Source organism: Bos mutus, chromosome 12 (assembly GCF_027580195.1).
Source record: "Bos mutus isolate GX-2022 chromosome 12, NWIPB_WYAK_1.1, whole genome shotgun sequence".
NCBI lineage: Eukaryota > Metazoa > Chordata > Mammalia > Artiodactyla > Bovidae > Bos > Bos mutus.
The window spans coordinates 11,884,440-11,906,446 of NC_091628.1; the positions used below are offsets into that span (position 1 = coordinate 11,884,440).

The 22,007-nt window shown below is 38.5% G+C and overlaps 1 protein-coding gene across 1 annotated transcript in view; it reads right to left on the reverse strand.

Moving 5' to 3' along the window:
- The window catches only part of VWA8 (von Willebrand factor A domain containing 8), a 384,198-nt gene that overhangs the window by 246,205 nt on the left and 115,986 nt on the right, over nt 1-22,007 (reverse strand). Inside the window, exons 16-20 of the mRNA XM_070380245.1 lie at nt 19,377-19,454; nt 15,123-15,238; nt 12,244-12,350; nt 7,751-7,857; nt 2,415-2,486 (exon numbers count right to left, since the gene is read on the reverse strand). Of these exons, the coding sequence (XP_070236346.1) occupies nt 2,415-2,486; nt 7,751-7,857; nt 12,244-12,350; nt 15,123-15,238; nt 19,377-19,454 (480 nt within the window). The remainder of the gene's footprint in view (nt 1-2,414; nt 2,487-7,750; nt 7,858-12,243; nt 12,351-15,122; nt 15,239-19,376; nt 19,455-22,007) is intronic.

Consider the following 22,007-nt stretch of genomic DNA (forward strand, 5'->3'; position numbering starts at 1 on the left):
AGTGAACGAGGAGACTGTGAATATTTTATTGCTCATTGTTTAATTCTTGCTTAGAAAAAAAAAGAAAAGGAGTACTAAAGTCCTTTTTAAAAACACAGTGACCCACAGATTTCATTGTAACTGAGCACCTACCATGAGCCAGGCACAGTGAGAAGTGCTTTCCATGCATTATCTCATGTGATCCTTACATTAGCCTAACACAGTGCATATGATTTGTATTCCTAGGTTAGATACCAGGAAACTGAGCCTGAGTAAGATTAGCAACGTGCCCAAAGTCACAGCCATCTGTAAAACAGTTGCGATTGGACCTCTAGCCAGCTAACTACCAAGTCTGTGAACTCAACCAGTAAACCACCCAACTGGCCCATTTTTATTAAAAAAAAAACAAAAAACACTCAATTGGCCCGTTTTTATTTTTTTTTAAATCAAGTTTGAGGCACTAATAAAGAATATGCATTGTTTTTATAAGTTAAAAGACAGAAAAAAAGACCAAACTTCTTTTGAAAGCTTGTTATCCTTAATTTTAAACTAACTTAAAAAACCAAAGGTGCCGTTCACTCTGAGTCTGGTAATTCCATTGAAAATTCTCAGAAACCTCTAGATATTAGAATAAATGCCATCCATCCCTCCATAGACACGTATTCAGTATCTACTGCTTGGCAGCAAGCACTGTACCAGGAACAAAGGACACAGATGAGCAAGAAGCGCGGTCCCTGCCCTTGAGGAGCAGACAAGCTGGGAGGACAGTCATTCTACATGTGGACACAGTGACACATGACGAGTGTGATGATGGGGAGACGGAAGGAAGTTATGCAGAAGCAGGGGAAGCCTAACTCAGCTGGGACAAGAGGACACCTCCGGAGTTAGGGAAGGGGGGTGTGGGAAGGGGATGGCGAGTGCTCCAGGCAGACAGAAGAACGTGCTTCGAGGACCAGAGTGGAGCTGAGGACTGAAGGAAGTTCAGAGTGGCTCATTGAGGTTAGTGGTTCAGTCTCGTCAGACTCTCTGCAACCCCATGGACTGTAGCCCACCAGGCTCCTCTGTCCATGGGATTTCTCAGGCAAGAATACTGGAGTGGGTTACCATAACCTCCTCCAGGGGATCTTCCTGACCCTGAGATCGAACCCAGGTCTCCTGCATTGGCAGGTGGATTCTTTAGCCCTGAGCCACCTGGGAAGCCCTCAATGTGGCTCAAGCTAACACCAAATGCAAGAAAGGAGGAAGCCAAACCTTAGGGCTGGGTAGGTGGGCAGGGGCTGCTCCTGAAGGACCCTTGAAGCCATACTAAAGACTACACCTTCATGGGAAATAGATGGGGAAACAGTGGAAATAGTGTCAGACTTTATTTTTCTGGGCTCCAAAATCACTACAGATGGTGACTGCAAGCCATGAAATTAAAAGACGCTTACTCCTTGGAAGGGAAGTTATGACCAACCTAGACAGCATATTCAAAAGCAAAGACATTACTTTGCCAACAAAGGTTCGTCTAGTCAAGGCTATGGTTTTTCCTGTGGTCATGTATGGATGTGAGAGTTGGACTGTGAAGAAGGCTGAGCGCCGAAGAATTGATGCTTTTGAACTGTGGTGTTGGAGAAGACTCTTGAGAGTCCCTTGGACTGCAAGGAGATCCAACCAGTCCATTCTGAAGGAGATCAGCCCTGGGATTTCTTTGGAAGGAATGATGCTAAAGCTGAAACTACAGTACTTTGGCCACCTCATGCGAAGAGTTGACTCATTGGAAAAGACTCTGATGCTGGGAGGGATTGGGGGCAGGAGGAGAAGGGGACGACAGAGGATGAGATGGCTGGATGGCATCACTGACTCGATGGATGTGAGTCTGAGTGAACTCCGGGAGTTGGTGATGGACAGGGAGGCCTGGCATGCTGCGATTCATGGGGTCACAAAGAGTCGGACACGACTGAGTGACTGATCTGATCTGATCTGATCTGAAGGGCAATGGGGAACCAACTTGAGCAAAAAAAGACTCAGATTTTGGTTTCACAAGTATCCATCTGGCTGCAGAGTGGAAAGTGGATCACAGTGGGTGTAAGCTTGGGTCTAAGAACCTTGTATTAGGAAACGACTTCTGTAATCCAAGTGATAGGTAGTGGTGAGCTGGGCTGGGTGACAGGTGTCGGAAAGAAGATATTTATAAGGCAGAATGGATAGGAATTGATGGAAGACTGAATGGGGCTGGTGGGTGGTAGTGATTTAAGCCCTGAGGTAATTCTAAAGTTTAGAAGGTAGAAGACCCTATTGTTTAATTTCAACTAGTCATTTAGCTAGGGGAAAAAAAAATCATCTTTGAAAACTTTCTCCATCAAGCAGAAGAAACATACGGCTTTTAAACCGTATTATTATTAGTACCTGGTTTCATTAGTATTCATTAGTACCTGGTTTCAGCCATAACTCACCTGGTTTCCAACCAATAACAGGTGTTCTCCAAGAAGGAAGTCTTTGAGCATATCTTCCATCACTATCATGTGCTAGAGGAAAAATGACTAGAGGTTAATTGTGCTTTGCATAATCAAGGCGAAATAAGAAAGTTGACAGCTATAAAGATATCTTCATGGAAAGAAAAACATCTATTATAATAGACAATACTCAATTTGATTATGCTAAAATATTAAAATGCATGCTGTGGTCAAAAATAAGTTATATAACCAATTGGGTGACTCATATTGAAGACCTGAAATGGTCTACCTTAGCAAGACTCAACCACTGACTGACACATATTTCAAAGAGTTTTTATAATAGGACTCAAATATTTTTCAGCTATTGTACTTTGGAGAGTTGGCTTATAATTTAATGTGATATTTAAATTAATACTTACTAATATAAATATATAAAGGTTTTCTAAAACAATTGAGATTTCATGGAAAATCTTACATTGACTTCTTAACTATGACTTTCAATGCATATGTATAGGTTTAGAATTAAAAATGTCAGCAACTATACTCCAAAAAATTATATATTTTTAAAAATTTTTCATATTTTTAAGTTCAAAACATGACACAATATAATAAGAATAAGATTAAAGTTATTCACAGTAGTCACAGAGGAAATTACATTGCTCTTTTGTATCTTGAAAAATAGGACAATCATAAGTAGGTCAAAAAGGCTCATTCAGGATTAAAGGGAGAACTAAAGCCTGGAACGATTCATATCCCTATTTCCTCTTGGTTTTCTGTATCAAAACAATAAAGGCCTCAAAGTACTAAGGTTATTGAAGTTCTCTATTTGTGAAAAAGGCAACTTAACCTTTCGCATCTTATACATGCTGTAGATATTGTTCTCGTTTGCCAGTCTTTTTTTTAAACTTGGTTTGTGATTTTTTTTTTCCCACATCTAAAATATTTTCCTTTTACTTCTCATGTTAAGCAATACCAATATTTTCTTGCAGAGTTTCTAGAAAAACTAAAAAAGTTTTCTCCCTCCTTCAAGAACAGATGAGTTTTCCTTAATGTTTATCTTGGTAATTTTTAAAAAATGCTTTCAGATAAACCATGGAACTGGAGTTTTAATGGGGCTTGAAGTAGGGTGAGCTATTTTGTTCATTCTGGAGTACTTTTTAGAATAAAATGAGATGTTATTAATAATTATGCTGGGACAACAAGTATAAACAGGGACTATTTTGAGTAAACGAGGGTACACAGTTACCCAAGTTAAAAGGGAGACTTACAACATTTGTCTTCTAATTTGAGTTCTAGTGATAATTTGGTCTGCAGAACTCTTCTAACTAAGATGAACAATCAGTGCTGATTTCCAGAAAACATTAAGTTCTTCCAGAAATACCTGGCCTAATCTCCATGAAAAATAGATTGAAAAGTTGGAACAAACACCTAGCTAGCAGGTAAAAAACAATGTGAATACTGAATAATAATCCAAACTATAGCTGTCGTCTTTACTTTTTCTCATGTCTTCCTACTTTTTGCCCTGGTTACACCTAACTAGAATTATTCAAGTCAACAAATGTTAGCTAAGGCTAAGGTCATGCCTACACAGTTCTTCTCTTAACCTCTCGGCCCCCTCGGTACCACAGACAATTTCTTCAAGGTCTCCTCTCCTGATTCCCTTCTACCTCTCTAACGGTTTTTCTCCGTGGTGTTTTGGGTTGTATCTTCTTCTTTTTGCAGCAATTCCTCCTTAAATACTGATTTTCTTCCTTTTTCTGTTCTCTTTCACTCCCTTGTTACCTGCTTTCCTGGGAACCATGGGATTGGGCAGACCAGGTTAAGCCTTCTTGTATGTGGGCACCCATCTGAAGCGGGAAGGAGGGCAACGTGCAGCTCAGTGCTGGAAGAGTCACTGTTGACCCAACTCTCCCTAAATCCACTCATCCATTCCATGGCTTCAACCACTAACTTTACACTGATCTTCAACAGCAAGACCTTTCTTCTTGACTCCAGCCCCACATTTCTGAGCAAATATTGAACTATACTTGGCTGTTTCCCAGTCTACTAGAACTTAATACACCCAAAACGTGGCTCATTCCTTTCTCCACAGCTTCATGCTTTAGCCTGTATTTCTAATCCCAATTAATAGCATCATGTTCTACAACCTGACCCAATCATCACCATCTTCCTGCCCAACTCAGTTGGCCCTTAGCAAAAGCTAAATCTAAGCTATCCAGCCACTTCAAATTTACTGTATCTATTATTTTTTCCCCCATTCCCATAGCTTTCATCCAAGTTTTTTTTTTTTTTTTCCTTTCTCATCTCTGGCCTAGATTTTTACCCACCAATGTGGCATCTCAAACTTCAGTGTCTCCGTGAGTCAATATGTGCTCCACAGTACTGACAGTCATTTCTCGGTTCACAATCATGTCAGTTTTTCTCTTCCCCAAAACTCTGTGAATAACTAATACCTTCGGAACAAGGATTACTCCTTATCTTTTTGATTTAGTCTCAGGCGCATCCCCCACACAGTGGAGAATCATTTCCTCTTTACTCTTCTGTGGACTTTCCCGGCAGACCACGTGCTCTGTGAGGGAGGCTCTCTGACTTCCATCCAACAGAAAGCCCCGTCGGCTCTCGCTGCCTCCTGTGCGGCTCCGGTGTGCCCTCTCCGCTCTGTCCCCGCTGTCTCTGTCTTCGTTCAGACCCTCCCGAAGTCCACCTGGACCACTGCCACTGCCTCCTAACTAGTCCCTCTCTGTCTTTGTTCCAACTCACAGGTAATAATACAGAATGAATGCAAAGTGAGCAAAAGTAGAAATGTTCCTCGAAGCTTTCAACAGCTTTCTCACTTCTTCTGAATAGTTTCCCAGTTCCTTCATTAGCAAGGCCCATATAATATGACCTTTTAACTCATCAGCCTCACGTCTTGTCATTCTTCCATTTTAAACCTCACCTCTGGCTATGACAATTAATTAGATGTAGCTTCCTGAACGAGCTCCACTCTTATGTAGTCACGTCTCTGCAGATGCTAGTGTCTCTGCCTGAGTCTTTCAACTTCACCTAGTGAACTCACTTTCCAGGATCCTCCAGTCCGGGACCATCACCTCATTGATGCTACCACAGTAACCTGTGTGTACTTCAGTCACACTGTGCAGTAACCACGTGCACCTGCTTGCTTTTCCCCTTGCGAGATTCAGGCAACTTGAGCCCTGGAACTGTGTATGTATGTACTTTAATCTCTGTGTTATGATATTGGTCAAAAAGTTTGTTTGGGTTTAAAAATCTGAACCAATTTTTTGACCATTCCAATAATATCCTAGACCAAGCATAGATACAAAACAGACATTTAAAAAAATTTTTTTTTTCAGCTGTGAAGTTCATTAGGTTTAAGAGGCTACTCATCGCTCCTCCAATTTCTCCTCTTTACTACTGCAAGTAAAATATTCCTTAAAGAGAGATATAATAAAAATATACTCCTAATTAAGAACATTCAAAATCTTTTTCCTTCTTTCATTAATTCACTCAACACATATTTACTCAATAGTCACTATGTGCCAGGCACTATGCTATGCGCTAGAGATACAAAATTAAAACAACAACACAAGGTTTTATCTTAGTAGTGTGGAAAACGTGTTTTAAAAATCAATTACAACACAGTGGCAAGGAGACCACAGGCACAGAACAAGATGGTATAGAAGCACCTGAATATTCAAGAGGCACGGAAGACACTGCTTCATAGGTGAAGTGCGGCAGAAAGGACAATAGTAACACACGCAACAAAACTGAATTTAATCAAGTCACCGTTCCGAGAACTGGCACAGCTAGCACTTTTCATTAATGGTTAATTCATAATGCTTTGTGAAGAGAGGGTACGTTTGGAGACAGGCTACAGAAATCCCTCAGGGCCACTGCGTAAAGTTCACAGCAGCACTGCGGTCCTCCACGTCTGGGTCACGAACACCATGGCAACAGACGCCGTGTCCAAGGGCACGATGGCCCTCCCTGCTACCGAATTTCCTCCATTCCTACACGCTGGGAAGTCTTTTCAATCTTTGCTGCCATGGAGTTTTTCAAATTGTCACTTATGACAAAGTTTCCTGATTCTTTTTAATTCATTCCTTTCTACTACATGAACAGAGTGTGGTAGCACAAATGCTTGAAAATATTTTCCTTACAAGCATGTTTTGGTCTTTGACAGACAAGATTCTTTATTCCTTTGTGCCTTATAAGTAACCTTATTTTCTGTTCTTTTGTTCCCTGCTTGTGTAAGAGCATTAATTCTTTGGAAGAAAAATAAAACTGACGTTAGTTAATGGCCCATAGAATGAAAAAAAAAGAAAAAGAAAATCCAGGGTATGCCTTTCACTATGTCATGGATAATTATAATTTGGACAGACTTCAAAAATATTTAATCAAGACTTTTATGGAGAAAGAAGAATTTGCCTAGATACCTTTTATTGTTAATATAATGTAGGGATATAAATTAGGACAATAATCAGAATTGGGGAATGGCAGATAAAAATAATTTACTTTAATTCTCTAATTCCTTAATATAGAGAAAATGGCAAGAAGTACTTCAAACATAATTTGTAAATGTGGGATTATAATATATATGCAAATTGGTGGCCAAATATTAGAGAAATATTTAAGTATGTTTTATATTATAAAATAAATATATGACCACATGACAGAAAATCTGGAAAAGAAAAAATCCTTTTATATTATGAATAATTTTCTCTGGAAAAATTTCTTATTAAAGTGAACATCTATAATACAGCTTTCTGGGCACACACTTATTTCTGTGTTTTAGTGGAAGCACCATATACAAGTGGAAATTTGTCTACTCTGGTCCACTGAAAAATGATTTTAAAAAGTAAAGAATAGAAAAATACTAGGCATTTTCAGAAAAAGGAAAGAAACGTGAGGAAAAGAATACACAGGACACATCCTTTCAATTACTTGAAATGATTTAACTAACAAAAATGCAGGAGAATGAATACGAGTGCTTTCTGTTTTTAATTTAATAATACATTCATTTTACTTAAAGTATAGTTATGTGTGCTATAAAATTTATTACTTTAATCCTTGCAGCAAGTCTTTCCATTCCCAAGTAACTTTGGAAAGAATTCATAACTTTACAATGCACTAATAAAACATGTTTCAACACCTCATTCCGCAACATCTGAATGAAACTTCAGTTCAGTTCAGTTCAGTACAGTCACTCAGTTGTGTCCGACTCTTTGCGACTTAGCAGATTACAAACATAGACATCAGTTATACTTGAACTGGAGTTAATTACCACAGTGTAAGAGGTGATTTAATTACCCATGATTGCAAAATCCTGATCTTACCTGGATGTTGTCATAGAACAAAACATCAGGCACTTTCATTTTCTCGTGGGCATTATAGATTGGTGCACTAACTGTGCCAATCCTCAGAGATCCAGAAGAGACTTCACCTAAACATTTCACATAGGACAGAGAATTACTTATAGGCCTGTCCTCAGAGAAGCCAAGTCCAGCCTGAACAGGATACAATATAGCATCTTTAACATTTTGTAGGCTCATCAAGGAATTTTAATCTAACATCTAAAAGAAATAAGCTTGAAGGTAGTAATAAAACATTATAGCTTTGCAAAAAAATCTTAAAAGCTCTACAAAAAAGGATGAAGATGTTTCAAAATATCAAAAATTTTATTTAAAACAACATATGGCACAAGCAACATATAGATAAGATTGAGAATGGAAAAACCCAGAACTCAGGCAAGGCACCTTTATGAGCTGTTTGGTCAGAGACTCTAAAATACATACATTTGAAAATTCCAAAGTACCATGAACATAATCTTTTTTTTTTTTTTTTTTTTAGAACCCATAGAAGAATCCCCTAGAGCTCTAGTCAAAAATACAGATGAACTGACCCCAGAACTTTCAAACCACTAGTTTTAGGAAAGGCCCAGATCTGTGCCTCCAAAGAAGCGCCACAGGCGTTACAGTCGTTCTGTGGTGATTATACTGTATTGTTCCCTATTTGCTTTAAATAGTTGGTCTAGAATAGAAAATGAGCTCCTTAAAGCCATGAAACTAAGTTATAAATTTCTTCCAGTCAGGGGACACATCTCACATGTGTTCTCTACGGTAAGGAGAGACACATGCTCACTGCACGTCACATTTGAAGGTCCATGATAACAACGTAACAGTTTCAGTTGCTGTGGTCGTACTGACCATCATAGAAGCTATTATTTATTGAGGACCTTCCATGTGCCAGACCTCAGGTTCGGCTCATTGTTTTCTCACATGATTTCATGTAAATCTCTTAACAAGGAGACAAGAATTATGAGGAAGCTAAGAAGAACACGAATTAAATAATTTGCTTAGACTCACCCAGCTAGTATGGGTACAGCTAAAAACAGAATTTAGTATAGGATGCTGTTCTTTCTGGGCTTCCCAGGTGGCTTAGTGGTAAAGAATCCATCTGCAAAGCAGGGAGACATGGGAACCCTGGGTCAGGAAAACCTCCTGGAGAAGGAAATGGCAACCCACTCCAGTGTTCTTGCCAGGGAGATCCTATGGACAGAAGCCTGGTGGGCTACAGTCCACGGGGTGGCGAAGAGGCAGACATGACTTAGCAACTAAATGACAACAACAACGATGTTCTTTCTGCAGTGTGATCTCCAAATAAATTTCATCCTGTGGATATACCTGAGCAAGCAGGTGGACAATTACAATGTCTTAGGCAAGTGTCCCATCTTTTCTCCCTTCTCTTTAAAATTGGCTATTTTTGTGCTAGAGCACTTTGAAAAACAAGGAGAGAAACCAATATTTGCTTCTATGGAGTACCATGACCAATTTTGAGGTTTAAATAATTACACTCCCAGCCTGTTGAATCACCACTGAGTGCTACACATTTGCCAAAACACAGTAGGCCTCTCCCTCCAATAGCTCCTTGCCATTTCCTTTCATTCACAAGTACTATTTAGCAGAGAAAACCATGAGCTGCCACACCAAGAATTTACTATTTATTTACTACTTTCAGGTCTCTGAAAGAAAGTGAAGTTGCTCAGTCGTGTCTGACCCTTTGCGACCCCATGGACAGTAGCCTAACAGGCTCCTCCGTCCATGGGATTTTCCTGGCAAGAGTACTGGAGTGGGTTGCCATTTCTTTCTCCAGGAGATCTTCCTGACCCGGGGATCAAACCCAGGTCTCCCACATTGCAGGCAGACGCTTTACCGTCTGAGCCACCAGGAAGTCCATCAGGTCTCTGAAATAGACCCTATATAAAACTATAAAGGGAAAGACAAGGACTGTGGCAGTGAATTTACTACATACTTGTATGCTGAGATGACACGTTACTTCAGGTTCAAACAGCATTTGATACCATCTATGGTTTTTCCTGTGGTCATGTATGGATGTGAGAGTTGGACTGTGAAGAAGGCTGAGCGCCGAAGAATTGATGCTTTTGAACTGTGGTGTTGGAGAAGACTCTTGAGAGTCCCTTGGACTGCAAGGAGATCCAACCAGTCCATTCTGAAGGAGATCAGCCCTGGGATTTCTTTGGAGGGAATGATGCTAAAGCTGGAACTCTAGTACTTTGGCCACCTCATGCGAAGAGTTGACTCACTGGAAAAGACTCTGATGCTGGGAGGGATTGGGGGCAGGAGGAGAAGGGGACGACAGAGGATGAGATGGCTGGATGGCATCACTGACTCGATGGACATGAGTTTGAGTGAACTCCAGGAGTTGCTGATGGACAGTAACAGTTTCAGTTGCTGTGGTCGTACTGACCATCATAGAAGCTATTATTTATTGAAGACCTTCCATGTGCCAGACCTCAGCTTCGGCTCTTCTTGCCTGGAGAATCCCATGGGCGGAGGAGCCTGGTGGGCTGCAGTCCATGGGGTTGCTAAGAGTCGGATACGACTGAGCGACTTCACTTTCACTTTTCACTTTCATGCACTGGAGAAGGAAATGGCAACCCACTCCAGTGTTCTTGCCTGGAGAATCCCAGGGATGGGGGAGCCTGGTGGGCTGCAACCATCTATGGGGTTGCACAGAGTTGGACACGACTGAAGTGACTTAGAGTAGCAGTAGCATGGCTTAGTTTATGAAAGATACCTATTCAGTAGATTTAGGACTTTAAGAAAATTTAAATAACTCAGCTAATGTTTATTGCTAAAATTTCAAGCTAGAAAAGGGAAAGGCACTCAGAGAATGGTGATGATAGTACTTTCCTGGTAGAAAGGTGGCTAGCAGGCTTCTAAGAAATCTCATGGGATGGCATTAACTTGGTAAATTTGTCAAGGTCCTCAGTCTGGTAGGCTCAAAATCTGATTTTATCCTTACAATAGAGAGCACACCCGACTCCCAGGAGAATGTTAAAGACATATATTTTTATCTATACATAAATTGATATATAAAGCCAGAACTGCAATATATTACATTGCAATGAAAATGGAAAATTTCATATAGACTACATGATATATGGTTTCTATATCAGCATTTTAATCAGAAGGAGACTTGCATGGAAAGCTAAATCCTTATCAGAAAGCTGTTTGGTGAACCTCATCCTCTGAACAGGAGGATAAATTACAGGAATTCTCTATAAGAAAGAAGATATTAAAGATGAATGGGACCAGATAAGTCAAAAGTCTGTTAGTTTCCTTATCTCCTTCCTACGCAAGGCTTAGATGGGAACTGCCAGCACTGGCTTATTACTGAGATTAAACAATCTATCATTTGAATGATGCAATCTTTTTTCTTTTTTTTTGGATATGTTGACGGATTCAATCAAGTGCTGTTATGAATCTCCAAGTCCCAGAGTTATTCTGTCTCTGAGTTGTCTCTGCGTTTCTGTAGCCAGATCCATCAGTATGTTGAGTTTATAGTTTTACTGTAAAAAAATCACCTTATCTCCTTAATATAAAGTTCTCGTTCCAGTGTATCAACTATTAAAAACATCTACTGCAAAGAAAGTCACAATAAGTCCCTTTAAGAGAGTGATCACACATTGGATATTTTTATAAGACAGTTAACGACCCTTAAAAAACAGAGAACCTGTCTTTGTGCTCTAAATGAAGAACAGCGTACTTTTACAGAAAGATCTAAACCTCTCCCAAACTCAATTATACTTATGGCTATCCAAAATAAAAGTAGCACAAAAGACAACCAGGTAGAAATGAAAGGAGTAAGAAGGCATGAAGTGATACTCAGAGTATTATTTCAGTCTACATCAACCTAGACAGTTTCCCAAACGTGTCCTGTAGCACACTGGTGGTCCCCAAAATGTAAATGTGCAAAGAGAACAGAACGCTAGGTCCTATGGTGAAATACCCTTGAAATAAAAGGTAAAACAAAGTTACATGTTTATTTACAGTAGGAATTCTCTGAGCTTTTAATATTCATGTCAATTGTGACCTCTTGGGGGAGAACCTACATCTGGTATGCACTGAAATAAAGGAAACATTTTTTTAAATAAAAGATTCTTCAACACAATACGTGAAACAAAATGGGTGGAGAACAAAAACATTTTTAACTGAAATAATAATAATTTATTACATTATTATTAATATAATAATATGTAGCTCAGATGGTAAAGAATCCACCTGCAATGCAGGATACCTCAGTTCGATTCCTGGATTGGGAAGATAACCTAGAGAAGGCAACAGCAACCCTCTCCAGTATTCTTGCCTGGAGAATTCCATGGAGATTCCATGGAGCCTGGCAGGCTACAGTCCATGGGGATGTAAAGAGTTGGACACAACGGAGCAATTTTCATACACACACACACGTAATAAATAATACAAATGTTTAATAATTCACTTAAAAGAGAAATGATTCAAATACTTACATTTGTAATCCTCCAGTTCAGACTCTGGACTATTATCAGTGGTTATTTCTATTGCAGCATCTGCCAGATTTTTTTCTAATGCTGATCTTGCAAGGCTTGGTAAAAACCTGGTGGGGTGGGAAGGATGGATTGATAAGTCAAAGCTTTCTATGATTCCAAAATATCTTCTGACACTTAGACAGACAGAAGGATGATCCGTCTTGATCTGTAAAAAAACAGCTTGAGAATACTTAAATCTTCTGTTTTCTGAACACAGTATAGTATCCCATTTCCCACAGCAATCTTTTACAACTTTTAATAGAGATTCATACTTTTTTCCATTAAAGCATTATATGCCACTCATTAAATTTATTCTTAGGTTTGCAAAGCTTTCTATTATTATTTTGAATGGTATTATTTTTTTAAAAATTCGACTTCTTTATTGATTTTTACTGGAATATATGGATAGGAATATCACTGACTTGGGTGTATAAGTAATATCACTATATTCCAACTGTTCTAAAATGTAGTTTACATGAAGCTTCTCTTGAATTTTTTTATGTAGCTAATCATATAACTTTTAGCCAGTCTAAAAGTACAAGAGACAACATTCTCGTTTAGTTCCTAACTCCATAAAGCAATATATCCTAAGAATGTTTGCTATAAAATTTTAGGGCCTACCCTTTACCAGATTAAGAACTCCTCTTTGACTCATGGTTAGCTAAGCATATTGTTTGTTTACTTCTGCTTTGGTTTGTTTTCAAGTTTGGCTGCTGAGTTCTATCAAATCCTTTTTAATGATTTATTAAAATGAAAATTTTTCTCAGTAATATGTTAATATGTAATGTGTTCATAGGCTTTCCCTTGTGGCTCAGACAGTAAAGAGTCTGCCTGCAGCACAGGAGACCCGGGTTCGATCTCTGAGTCGGGAATATCTCCTGGAGAAGGAAATGGCAACTGACTCCAGTATTCTTGCCTGAAAATCCCATGGACGGAGAGGCTGGCAGGCTACAGTCCATGGGGTTGCAAAGAGTCAGACTTGACTGAGTGACTTCACTCTTACTCACTCATGCTAATATGGTAAATTTAAAAAAAGAATATTGAAATTTCTTCACATTCTTGAGGTAACTCCAGGTTGTTCATAATTTATTTATATGGATAAATTATATATAATATATATCTACACTTGGTTTGTTAGCATTTCATTTAGGATTTCTGTACACATTCCATGAATGCGATTTATAATTTTCCTTTCACATATTATTCTTGTCTGGTTTAGGTATCATGATTATACTAGACTCAAAGTGAACTGGTATGTTTTCACTGTCTACTCACTAGAATGGCCTCTAAAATGCTTTGTATATGATTATTTCATTCATTCCAAAGTATTACTTTCCCTTAGGCTTTGAAACTCTTTGTGTTACTTAGCATTAACTATTTACTTCTATTAAGTATAACTTAGTTCTGACTAAGAAAACACTGGCTAGATAATAAATCTATCTTTCTGTATGTATTTTCTTCAGCTCATGACCCTAAAAAATAGGCAATTGAAGCATTTTTTTTCTAATTTTCATTTAGAAGTTGAATTGTCTACTTAAGAGAATCAACTTTATTATTTCTCATGATTATTAGTTATTCAAAGAATTACTCCAAAGCACTGGAAACAAGCCTCACTTTAGCCTCATTTCACCACAGAACAAACTGAAGTTGCAACACAAGGAAGTTACTTTGACTACAAGAAAATTGTCCACTAAGCTGAAAATGTATAGAGGGCAGTTAACAGATTTTCCTAAGCTGAATACAGTTTCTCTTTTAATTCCTCTAATGTAAAAGGAATGAATGGACAACAGTTAAAATCACCAGAAAAATAATTAAAAGATCATGTGAAAAGAGTCTAAAAGAAATCTTCAGGTTGATTGGATGGTGTTATTAATCTTTTCTAACTACTCTTTTAAACATGATTCTGTAAGGAAATTCTATGTCAGTGTTTAAAATAATTTCCAAACAAGTATAAAAAACAGTAGTAGTAGAAAAAATAGTAGACTGAAAAGATGCTAGTTTTTTCATACTTGGGCAACAGGACATGTCATACCACCCTGCATGGAAAGCTCCAGTGCAAGTTTAGGAAGTGCCATGTGTAATGCTTAAGACCTCTCTCTCATTAGACAATGAATCAGCATTCAAATGCCAAACCTACTTTTCCTTATTCACTGCTGTCCAATTTGAGTACTTAGCTTTATCACGTATAAAAATCTCTTTCTTATTATGCCTAAGTAAAGGTCCATCCAGTCAAGGCTATGGTTTTTCCAGTGGTCATGTATGGATGTGAGAGTTGGACTGTGAAGAAAGCTGAGCACCGAAGAATTGATGCTTTTCAACTGTGGTGTTGGAGAAGACTCTTGAGAGTCCCTTGGACTGCAAGGAGATCCAACCAGTACATTCTAAAGGAAATCACTCCTGGGTATTCACTGGAAGGACTGATGCTGAAGCTGAAACTCCAATACTTTGGCCACCTCATGTGAAGAGTTGACTCACTGGAAAATACCCTGATGTTGGGAGGGATTAGGGGCAGGAGGAGAAGAGGACGACAGAGGATGAGACAGCTGGATGGCATCACTGACTCGATGGACGTTGAGTCTGAGTGAACTCCGGGAGTTGGTGATGGACAGGGAGGCCTGGTGTGCTGCAATTCATGGGGTCGCAAAGAGTCGGACACGACTGAGCAACTGAACTGAACTGAACTGAAGATAATAAGGGGAACACTGCATACAAGGCTGAAAAAGCTACATGTTCAGACTGATAACTTTTTCCAGACCTGAGCACAGACTATCAAACTTCTGTGTACTATTTTAGCAAAGACCCAGAAAGTTGGATTCAGTGAGAAAGGAGAATATGGTTACCTGGAAAGACAGGCTTTGGTGACAGCATTGTGAAGGTTCTCATTAGGGTACTGTGACAGCCGACGAGAAATCCTCAACAGCTGTCTGGTAGAAAGGGACGCCGCCAGTGACTGCGCCTACCAAAAGACAAAGACAGGCTGGTGAAGAGTTCTGTTTCAACTTACGGAAAGTGCCTTTGGATGGGTATCATAGCAGAATTCATTATTCCTGAATGACAAGGCCAAACTTAACTATGTACTTACTGTTAATGAATTACAAACAAACAAAAACCAATTTACACTTAAAACATCCTTAAAGACAGCTTTTTAAAAAAAATCCATGAAAAGTATTTATTGATTAAATTCAATTAAAGTGCTGTGTATACATGTGTTTTTTGTTTTTTCTTTTTTTCTAAGGCGGGGAAGGAGGTTAGATAGAGGAAAGATGTTACATTGTACAGATTGAACCTGGTTAAGGATAGCCCTTATGTACAACTAACTGAGGCTTCCCCAATGGCTCAGTGGGTAAGGTATCTGCCTGTAAAGCAGGAGACACAGTAGAAGGGGGATTGATCTCTAGGTCTGAAAGATCCCCTGGAGGAGGAAATTACAACCTACTCCAGTTTTCTTGCCTGAAAAGTCCCACAGCAGAGGAACCTGGCTGGCTACAGTTCATGGGGACACAAAGAGTCAGACAGGACTAAGTGAATGAACACACACACATTCATTTCCACTCCCACCCTGATTATACAAAGCGAAACTGTTAAGATAGCCAGAAAATGCTCTGAGCTTTAAGTAATTATCTGGCTTCTGAAATAGAGAAAAGGAGTTGTGGACAGTTTAGGCTGCTGATCACAGAGGTGTCAACCAGTTATCACCTGGGTGGCAGCTTACAGTTGGGAAACCCTCTCTTACACTGTTAGAATAATTTTACTTTATATTCTTATTCTTCCCCAAATCCCATTAAGAGAGCTGCTAGTAAAGAGCTCAGGACATCATTAAGTACCAATAAACATTTGTGGACTTGAATTTGAAATTATCTTAGCAGACAGCATAATGCATTGCATAATGCAATGTTTATAAGCTTTTTATAAGCTTTGGAGTCAGACAAATCAGTCTTCCATTTATTAGCTATGTGATTTTTGGCAAGTTACTTAATCTCTTCAGGCCCCAATTTCCTCATCTTTAAAATGACAATAAGAAAGCCCTCACTTTTAAGTGTTATGAGTATGAGGATTAAATTAGAAAATTATTCTAAAGCACTTAGCAGAGGTCAGACACTTATGGGTGTTCAACAAACAGCAGCAATTATTATTCAAAGTCAGCCTCCTCAAAATGAAAAAAAAAAATCTAATAGGGAACGGGATCTACACGTTAGTAGAAATCTAATGCATCAAATTGTTACTGGCCTTGTTCCTAACATAGATCAGCAGCATTAGAAGGTAGTAGTTTTAAATCAAGAGGAGAACTTTTAAAGAAACTGGTCCTCTGGGATGGGAGAGGGGCAGAAGAGGCCAGGGTGAAATGTCACTGAGTCTGACCAGGGCAGTTAAGTGGCCCTGAGCCCCTGAGGAAAGGGAAAGGGGACTCTATCAAATTAACCAAGGATCCAGAACGGATGGTGGGAGGATGCTAAAACTACACTACACATTTGTTCCTTTTAACACTTTGCTTAAGGTCATCTCTGCACCTCCCAAGGAAGCAAAAAAGAATTTATTGCTCCTTCCTCGTGTATTTCACAGCTCCATGAGATGCAGGTCTGCTGTTATTAGCTTTATATTTCAGCTACAACTTGGATTAAACACTCCTTTGGGGACTAGGTTAGGAGCATGACCACTTTTTATGACATACCCTTTTTTCTATTAAAAAACACATTCTAAGTTTCAGGGACGTCATAAGCAAAACATTTGGTTCAGACTTGTTCAACAAATTTGCATTCTAGACACAGAGACAATATTTAAATATAAAAAAGCATAACGTGCAATTCAAAATAGCATATAATTTAATGCAAAAATAAGTGGAGCACTTGACAACTGCTACAGGGGCTTAAAAATGTTCAAGTGGGTAGGAGAAATGCTATGAACAAAGGGAGGAAAGCAACAAGAACAGAAATACATGCAGAATGTAAGGAAAGCAACCCAGCTTTACTAGAGGGTCCTGCTGGAAAGTTTACTCCCAAATATCAAAGATCCATGAATTACGCTTAAGGAGTTGGTATTTCTTCTAAAGGCAACAGGACTGTGCTATGTGCAAAGCAGTAACATGGTTTTAGAAAGACTAACCTGGCAGTAGTAGGCAAAGTAGTTGAAGGACAAAGAACTGAGGCAGGAATCAGAAAGGCACTTCAATTACTTACTATGAAGAGATAAAGTCCTACAGTAAGGTTACTTGCAAGAAGAAGGAAGTTGTTGTTCAGCCGCTAAGTCGTGTCCGACTTTTTTGGTGACCCCATAGACTGTAGCCCATGAGGCTACTCTGTTCATGGGATTTTCCAGGCAAGAATACTGGAGTGGGTTGCCATTTCCTCCTCCAGGGGATCTGACCGACCCAGGGATGGAATCCATGTCTCCTGCATTGGGAGGAGGATTCTTTCCCACTGAGCCACCTGGGAAGCCCAATAAGAAAGCAGAGAAGGGATTAAACAAATGTTTCAAAGGACTTGGCAACGGATAGATATGAAACAGCAGGAAGAATTAAGGATAAGATTGTTTTAGCTAGTATGACTGAAAGTGTCAGAAGTTAAATATGACCTAGCAATTCCCACTCAATACTTGAGACCGTGAAAAACTCCGATTTTAATCGTGGAAAATGTTTGACAAATGACTCCAACTAGAGGATTCTATGACAAGAGTCCCATTAAACCACATGGTAACTTTCCAGGTTAAAATATTCTAGTCTAATTCCAAACATGACACTGAATTTGGACTTCGTATTTCATTCCAGTGATCAAGAAGGACTTCTCATGAGTTTGAAAAATACTGAGTCAGTTAATAATACCAAAATGCTTTACAATAATATCCAGTATTAAATCAGAAAGAAGCTTTAGGTTGAGCCACATAAGTGTTGAATAAAGGGTTTGGCTGTTTCTGCTCTCACATTATTGCCAACGAAAAATTGAGAATCTAATTTAAAAACCCTAATACACTTAACATTTATCATATCAAACTTCTAACTGCAGTTTTAGGTAAGGATATGAGCATACTGAAGAGCATACCTCAAGGGTTTTTTGGATTAACATGATTAAAATAGCAATTCAGCTTAGAAATATTAGAGGTTTAAGATAAAAAATTATTTTAAAATAAAATTTTTTTTCCTCTTAAAGAATTATTTTTATGAAAATGTAATGTTCTCTGGGAGAGAAAACTCTAGGGACAACATATTAATTAATAATTAATTAATTTATTCATGTATTCATCAAACATTTGTTAACTTTTCTACTATGTGCCAGGCACCAGGATGGGAGATAGTTGGTACAAAAAAGATACTTTGACCCTCCTTTGTCTCCCTGAAAGCAGGAACCGCCCATGAAAAAATACCCTCCTTGTACCAGGAGGCTAGAAGGCATCCTTAGCACCAGAAACAGGGAATTTAGGGCTGAGAGGGTTATATTAACAAACCTTGTTTCTTTTTCACAAAATTACCACTCCAAGCCCAAATGTCTTTGTATTGTCAATTCTTCACAATTTTATTGTTTCTTTGTTTAAAAGGTATAAACACTGCCTGCTTTGGTCACTTCTTTAAGTCTCAGATTTTTATGGGGCTCCTGCATCTACAAAATTAAATCTGTTGTTTTGCTCTTGTTAAACAGTCTCATGTCAATTTAATTCTTAGGCCACCGAAAGAACTTAAAGAGAAAGAAGGGAAAAGTTTTCTGGCCTATACCATCCCAAACATAAACAGAATCAGAAATAGAGAATCAACAAGGAAAGAGAAGTTAGAAGCTAGAGATAAAGTTGTTGGCATCCACACAGAGGTGATACTTGAAGCTGTAAGAATACATGAGATTGCTCAGCAGAGGAGAGAGCGGAGTAGAGCCAAAGCTCCAGGAACACCCAGGTACTCCTCTAGAGCTAAAACTTGTTTTCTGTGACACCAGCCAGGAGAAGCTGGAAGAAATGTTAAAATCACTGAAACAGTAACATACACATAGGAGAAAGCATAGCAGAAGGGATAAAAATATCAGCTTAAAAAATAGATTTTAAAGCACTGAACTCTAAGAATATAAAGCAGCAGCCTGTCAACAACAGAAAATTCCATGGAGAAAACCCAGACTTACTGTTGGATCTTGCGTCTCTCTGAGTTTGTGTGTAAATGACAACAATTTGTCCAAAGCTTCCGGAGGCATATCTGGGACCTATTTTATGAGAGGATTAAGGAAAGAAAGAATAAATTGGGATATATGATCAAGCAACCAGAAATTATGGCTACTTATCAAACAATATTAAAATTATGTTTTTATAAAGTCTCTGATTATAGGTATCATGCTTAACCTGTGGATAAATTTGCTTATTCATCTTCTCAGGAAACACTTTTGCCTCTGCTTTCTCTTTAAGAATCAGATCAAGAAGATGTGGCACATATATACAATCAAATGCTACTCAGCCATAAAAAAGAATAAAATAATGCCATTTGCAGCAACATGTATGCAACCAGAGAGTACCACACTAAGTGGACTGAAGTCAGAAAGAGAAAGACAAATACCATATGATATCATTTATATGGGGAATCTAAAATATGACACAAACAAACCTATCTATAAAAATAGAAACAGAATCACATACATAGAGGATAGACTGGAGCGGGGAGGAGGGAAGGGGAGGAGGGGTGGGGAAGGGGGGGAAGGGGTGAACTGGGAGTTCAGGATCAGCAAACGCAAGCTGGTATGTATAGAATGGGTAAACAGCAAGTCCTACTGCACAGCCCAGAGAACTGTATTCAACAGCCTGTGACAAACCAGAATAAAAAAGAGTATGAAAAAGAACGTACATAATACGTATAACGGAGTCACTTTTCTGTACAACAGTGATTAATACAACATTGTAAGTCAACTATACGTCAACTTAAAAAAAAAAAGAATCAGGTAAAACCAGGCCATTCTTCATTTACAATTCTTTCACAATGATAAAACTGAAAGGAACCTCTAACCAATTAAAAACTGGCATATAGTACACCCATAAGAAACTTCTCATATATCACATCCATCTCTGTTAGCTTCAACTCTAATTCAGGCATTTTTCTTACGAAACCAAACTCCTTCATTTAGCAGCAACCTTACACCTATGTCTACTAAGAGACTTAATATATCCTTGTATAAAGGGAAGATGCTCAAACTGTCCATTTTTTCAAGGACTTTACAACCTGTAATAAACCATAATGGAAAAGAACATGAAAAAGAATGTATACATACATATATATATATATATGCATATACACACACATATGCATTTCTGAATCACTTTGCTGTATAGCAGAAACTAACACAACATTGTAAATCAACTGTATTTCAGTAAAATAAATACGAAAAAAATCCCCACATACCTGAGGGGCATGATCTACTTATCAATGAAATGTAAAGAACAGTTGCCTGGAAACATACATTGACTGCTTTTAAGTACACTGAGTTTATTATGTATTTGAATTGATAATAAGAAAATTTTACTTAAACAATAATAAAATTAAAATTTTAACTTAAAAAGAGTAGAAGGAGATGTTAGAACAATGATTGGTATAACATGACAATTTCAGAAACAAAATGTTCATGGTTTCTCTGGGCATTTAGGTAATTGGAATTTTCAAAATTCAAAGCGCTATACCATATGTACTCAATCATTCTTTAAATCAACCCTGTGATGTAGTAAGTAGTATCATCCCCATCATCAAACGAAGAAAATATGGTTGAGTAATCTACCCAAGATCCAGCAGCTAATAAGTAGTGGATCTGACATTTAAAGGCAAGTTTTTTGACTTTAAAGTCTACACCCTTATCCATAACCATGCTCATAAAACCTAAAATTAGATAATTCATTCTAATATTTCAAAGGGGATGAGTGCAGTTATTAGTGATCTAGAATAGTACTGTCTAGCAGAACATTCTACAATGATGGAAATATTCTTTATGCTATTGGCGTGCCATGGCCATTTGAAATAAAACTGAGCAACTGAATTTTTAAATTTGCTTTAATGTGGCTAGTGCTACTACACTGAGCAGTGAAGTCCCAGAATTCCAAAGGTGCTAAACACACTGCATGGTTAAGGCAGATGCCACAATAAGAGATTACAAACCCTACAAGCCACTAGACAGCTAACCAGTTAAGTACACGCTATATTACAATCCCAAGGGGGCCAGAAATACCTAGGATTCTCTACAAAACCTATGGAACTAAAATATATTTGGCCTCCTCTTGTAGTTGGAGAAGGAAATGGCAACCTACTCTAATATTCCTGCCTGGGAAATCCCACGGACAGAGGAGCCTCGTGGGCTTCAGTCAACGGGCTCATTGAAAGTTGGACACGACTTAGCGGCTAAACCACCACCACCACCCCTTTTAGTAGGGGCTTTAAATAGTCACCTTTGGCTGAATCTAAAAGGAAAAAGAATCCCCAAACTGGCTCCACAGGAGGAAAATGGAGAGATAGCCCAAATGCCTGGTTCTTAAGGTGTGGTCCCAGACCAACAGCATCAGCATCACCTGAGTACTTCAGACATGTAAATTCTAATTTCCATCCCAGAATCACTGGCTCGGCAATCTGTAAGTTAACAAGCCCTCCAGATGATCCTGAAAAGTGTTGACATCTGAGAACCATTTTATAAGGAAATTTGGAAATAAACAGTGAGAAAAAGCCAAAAATATCCAACTCTGCTCAAGCAGGTGTCAAAAATGCCTTAAAAAGAGAGTAACTGAAGGCA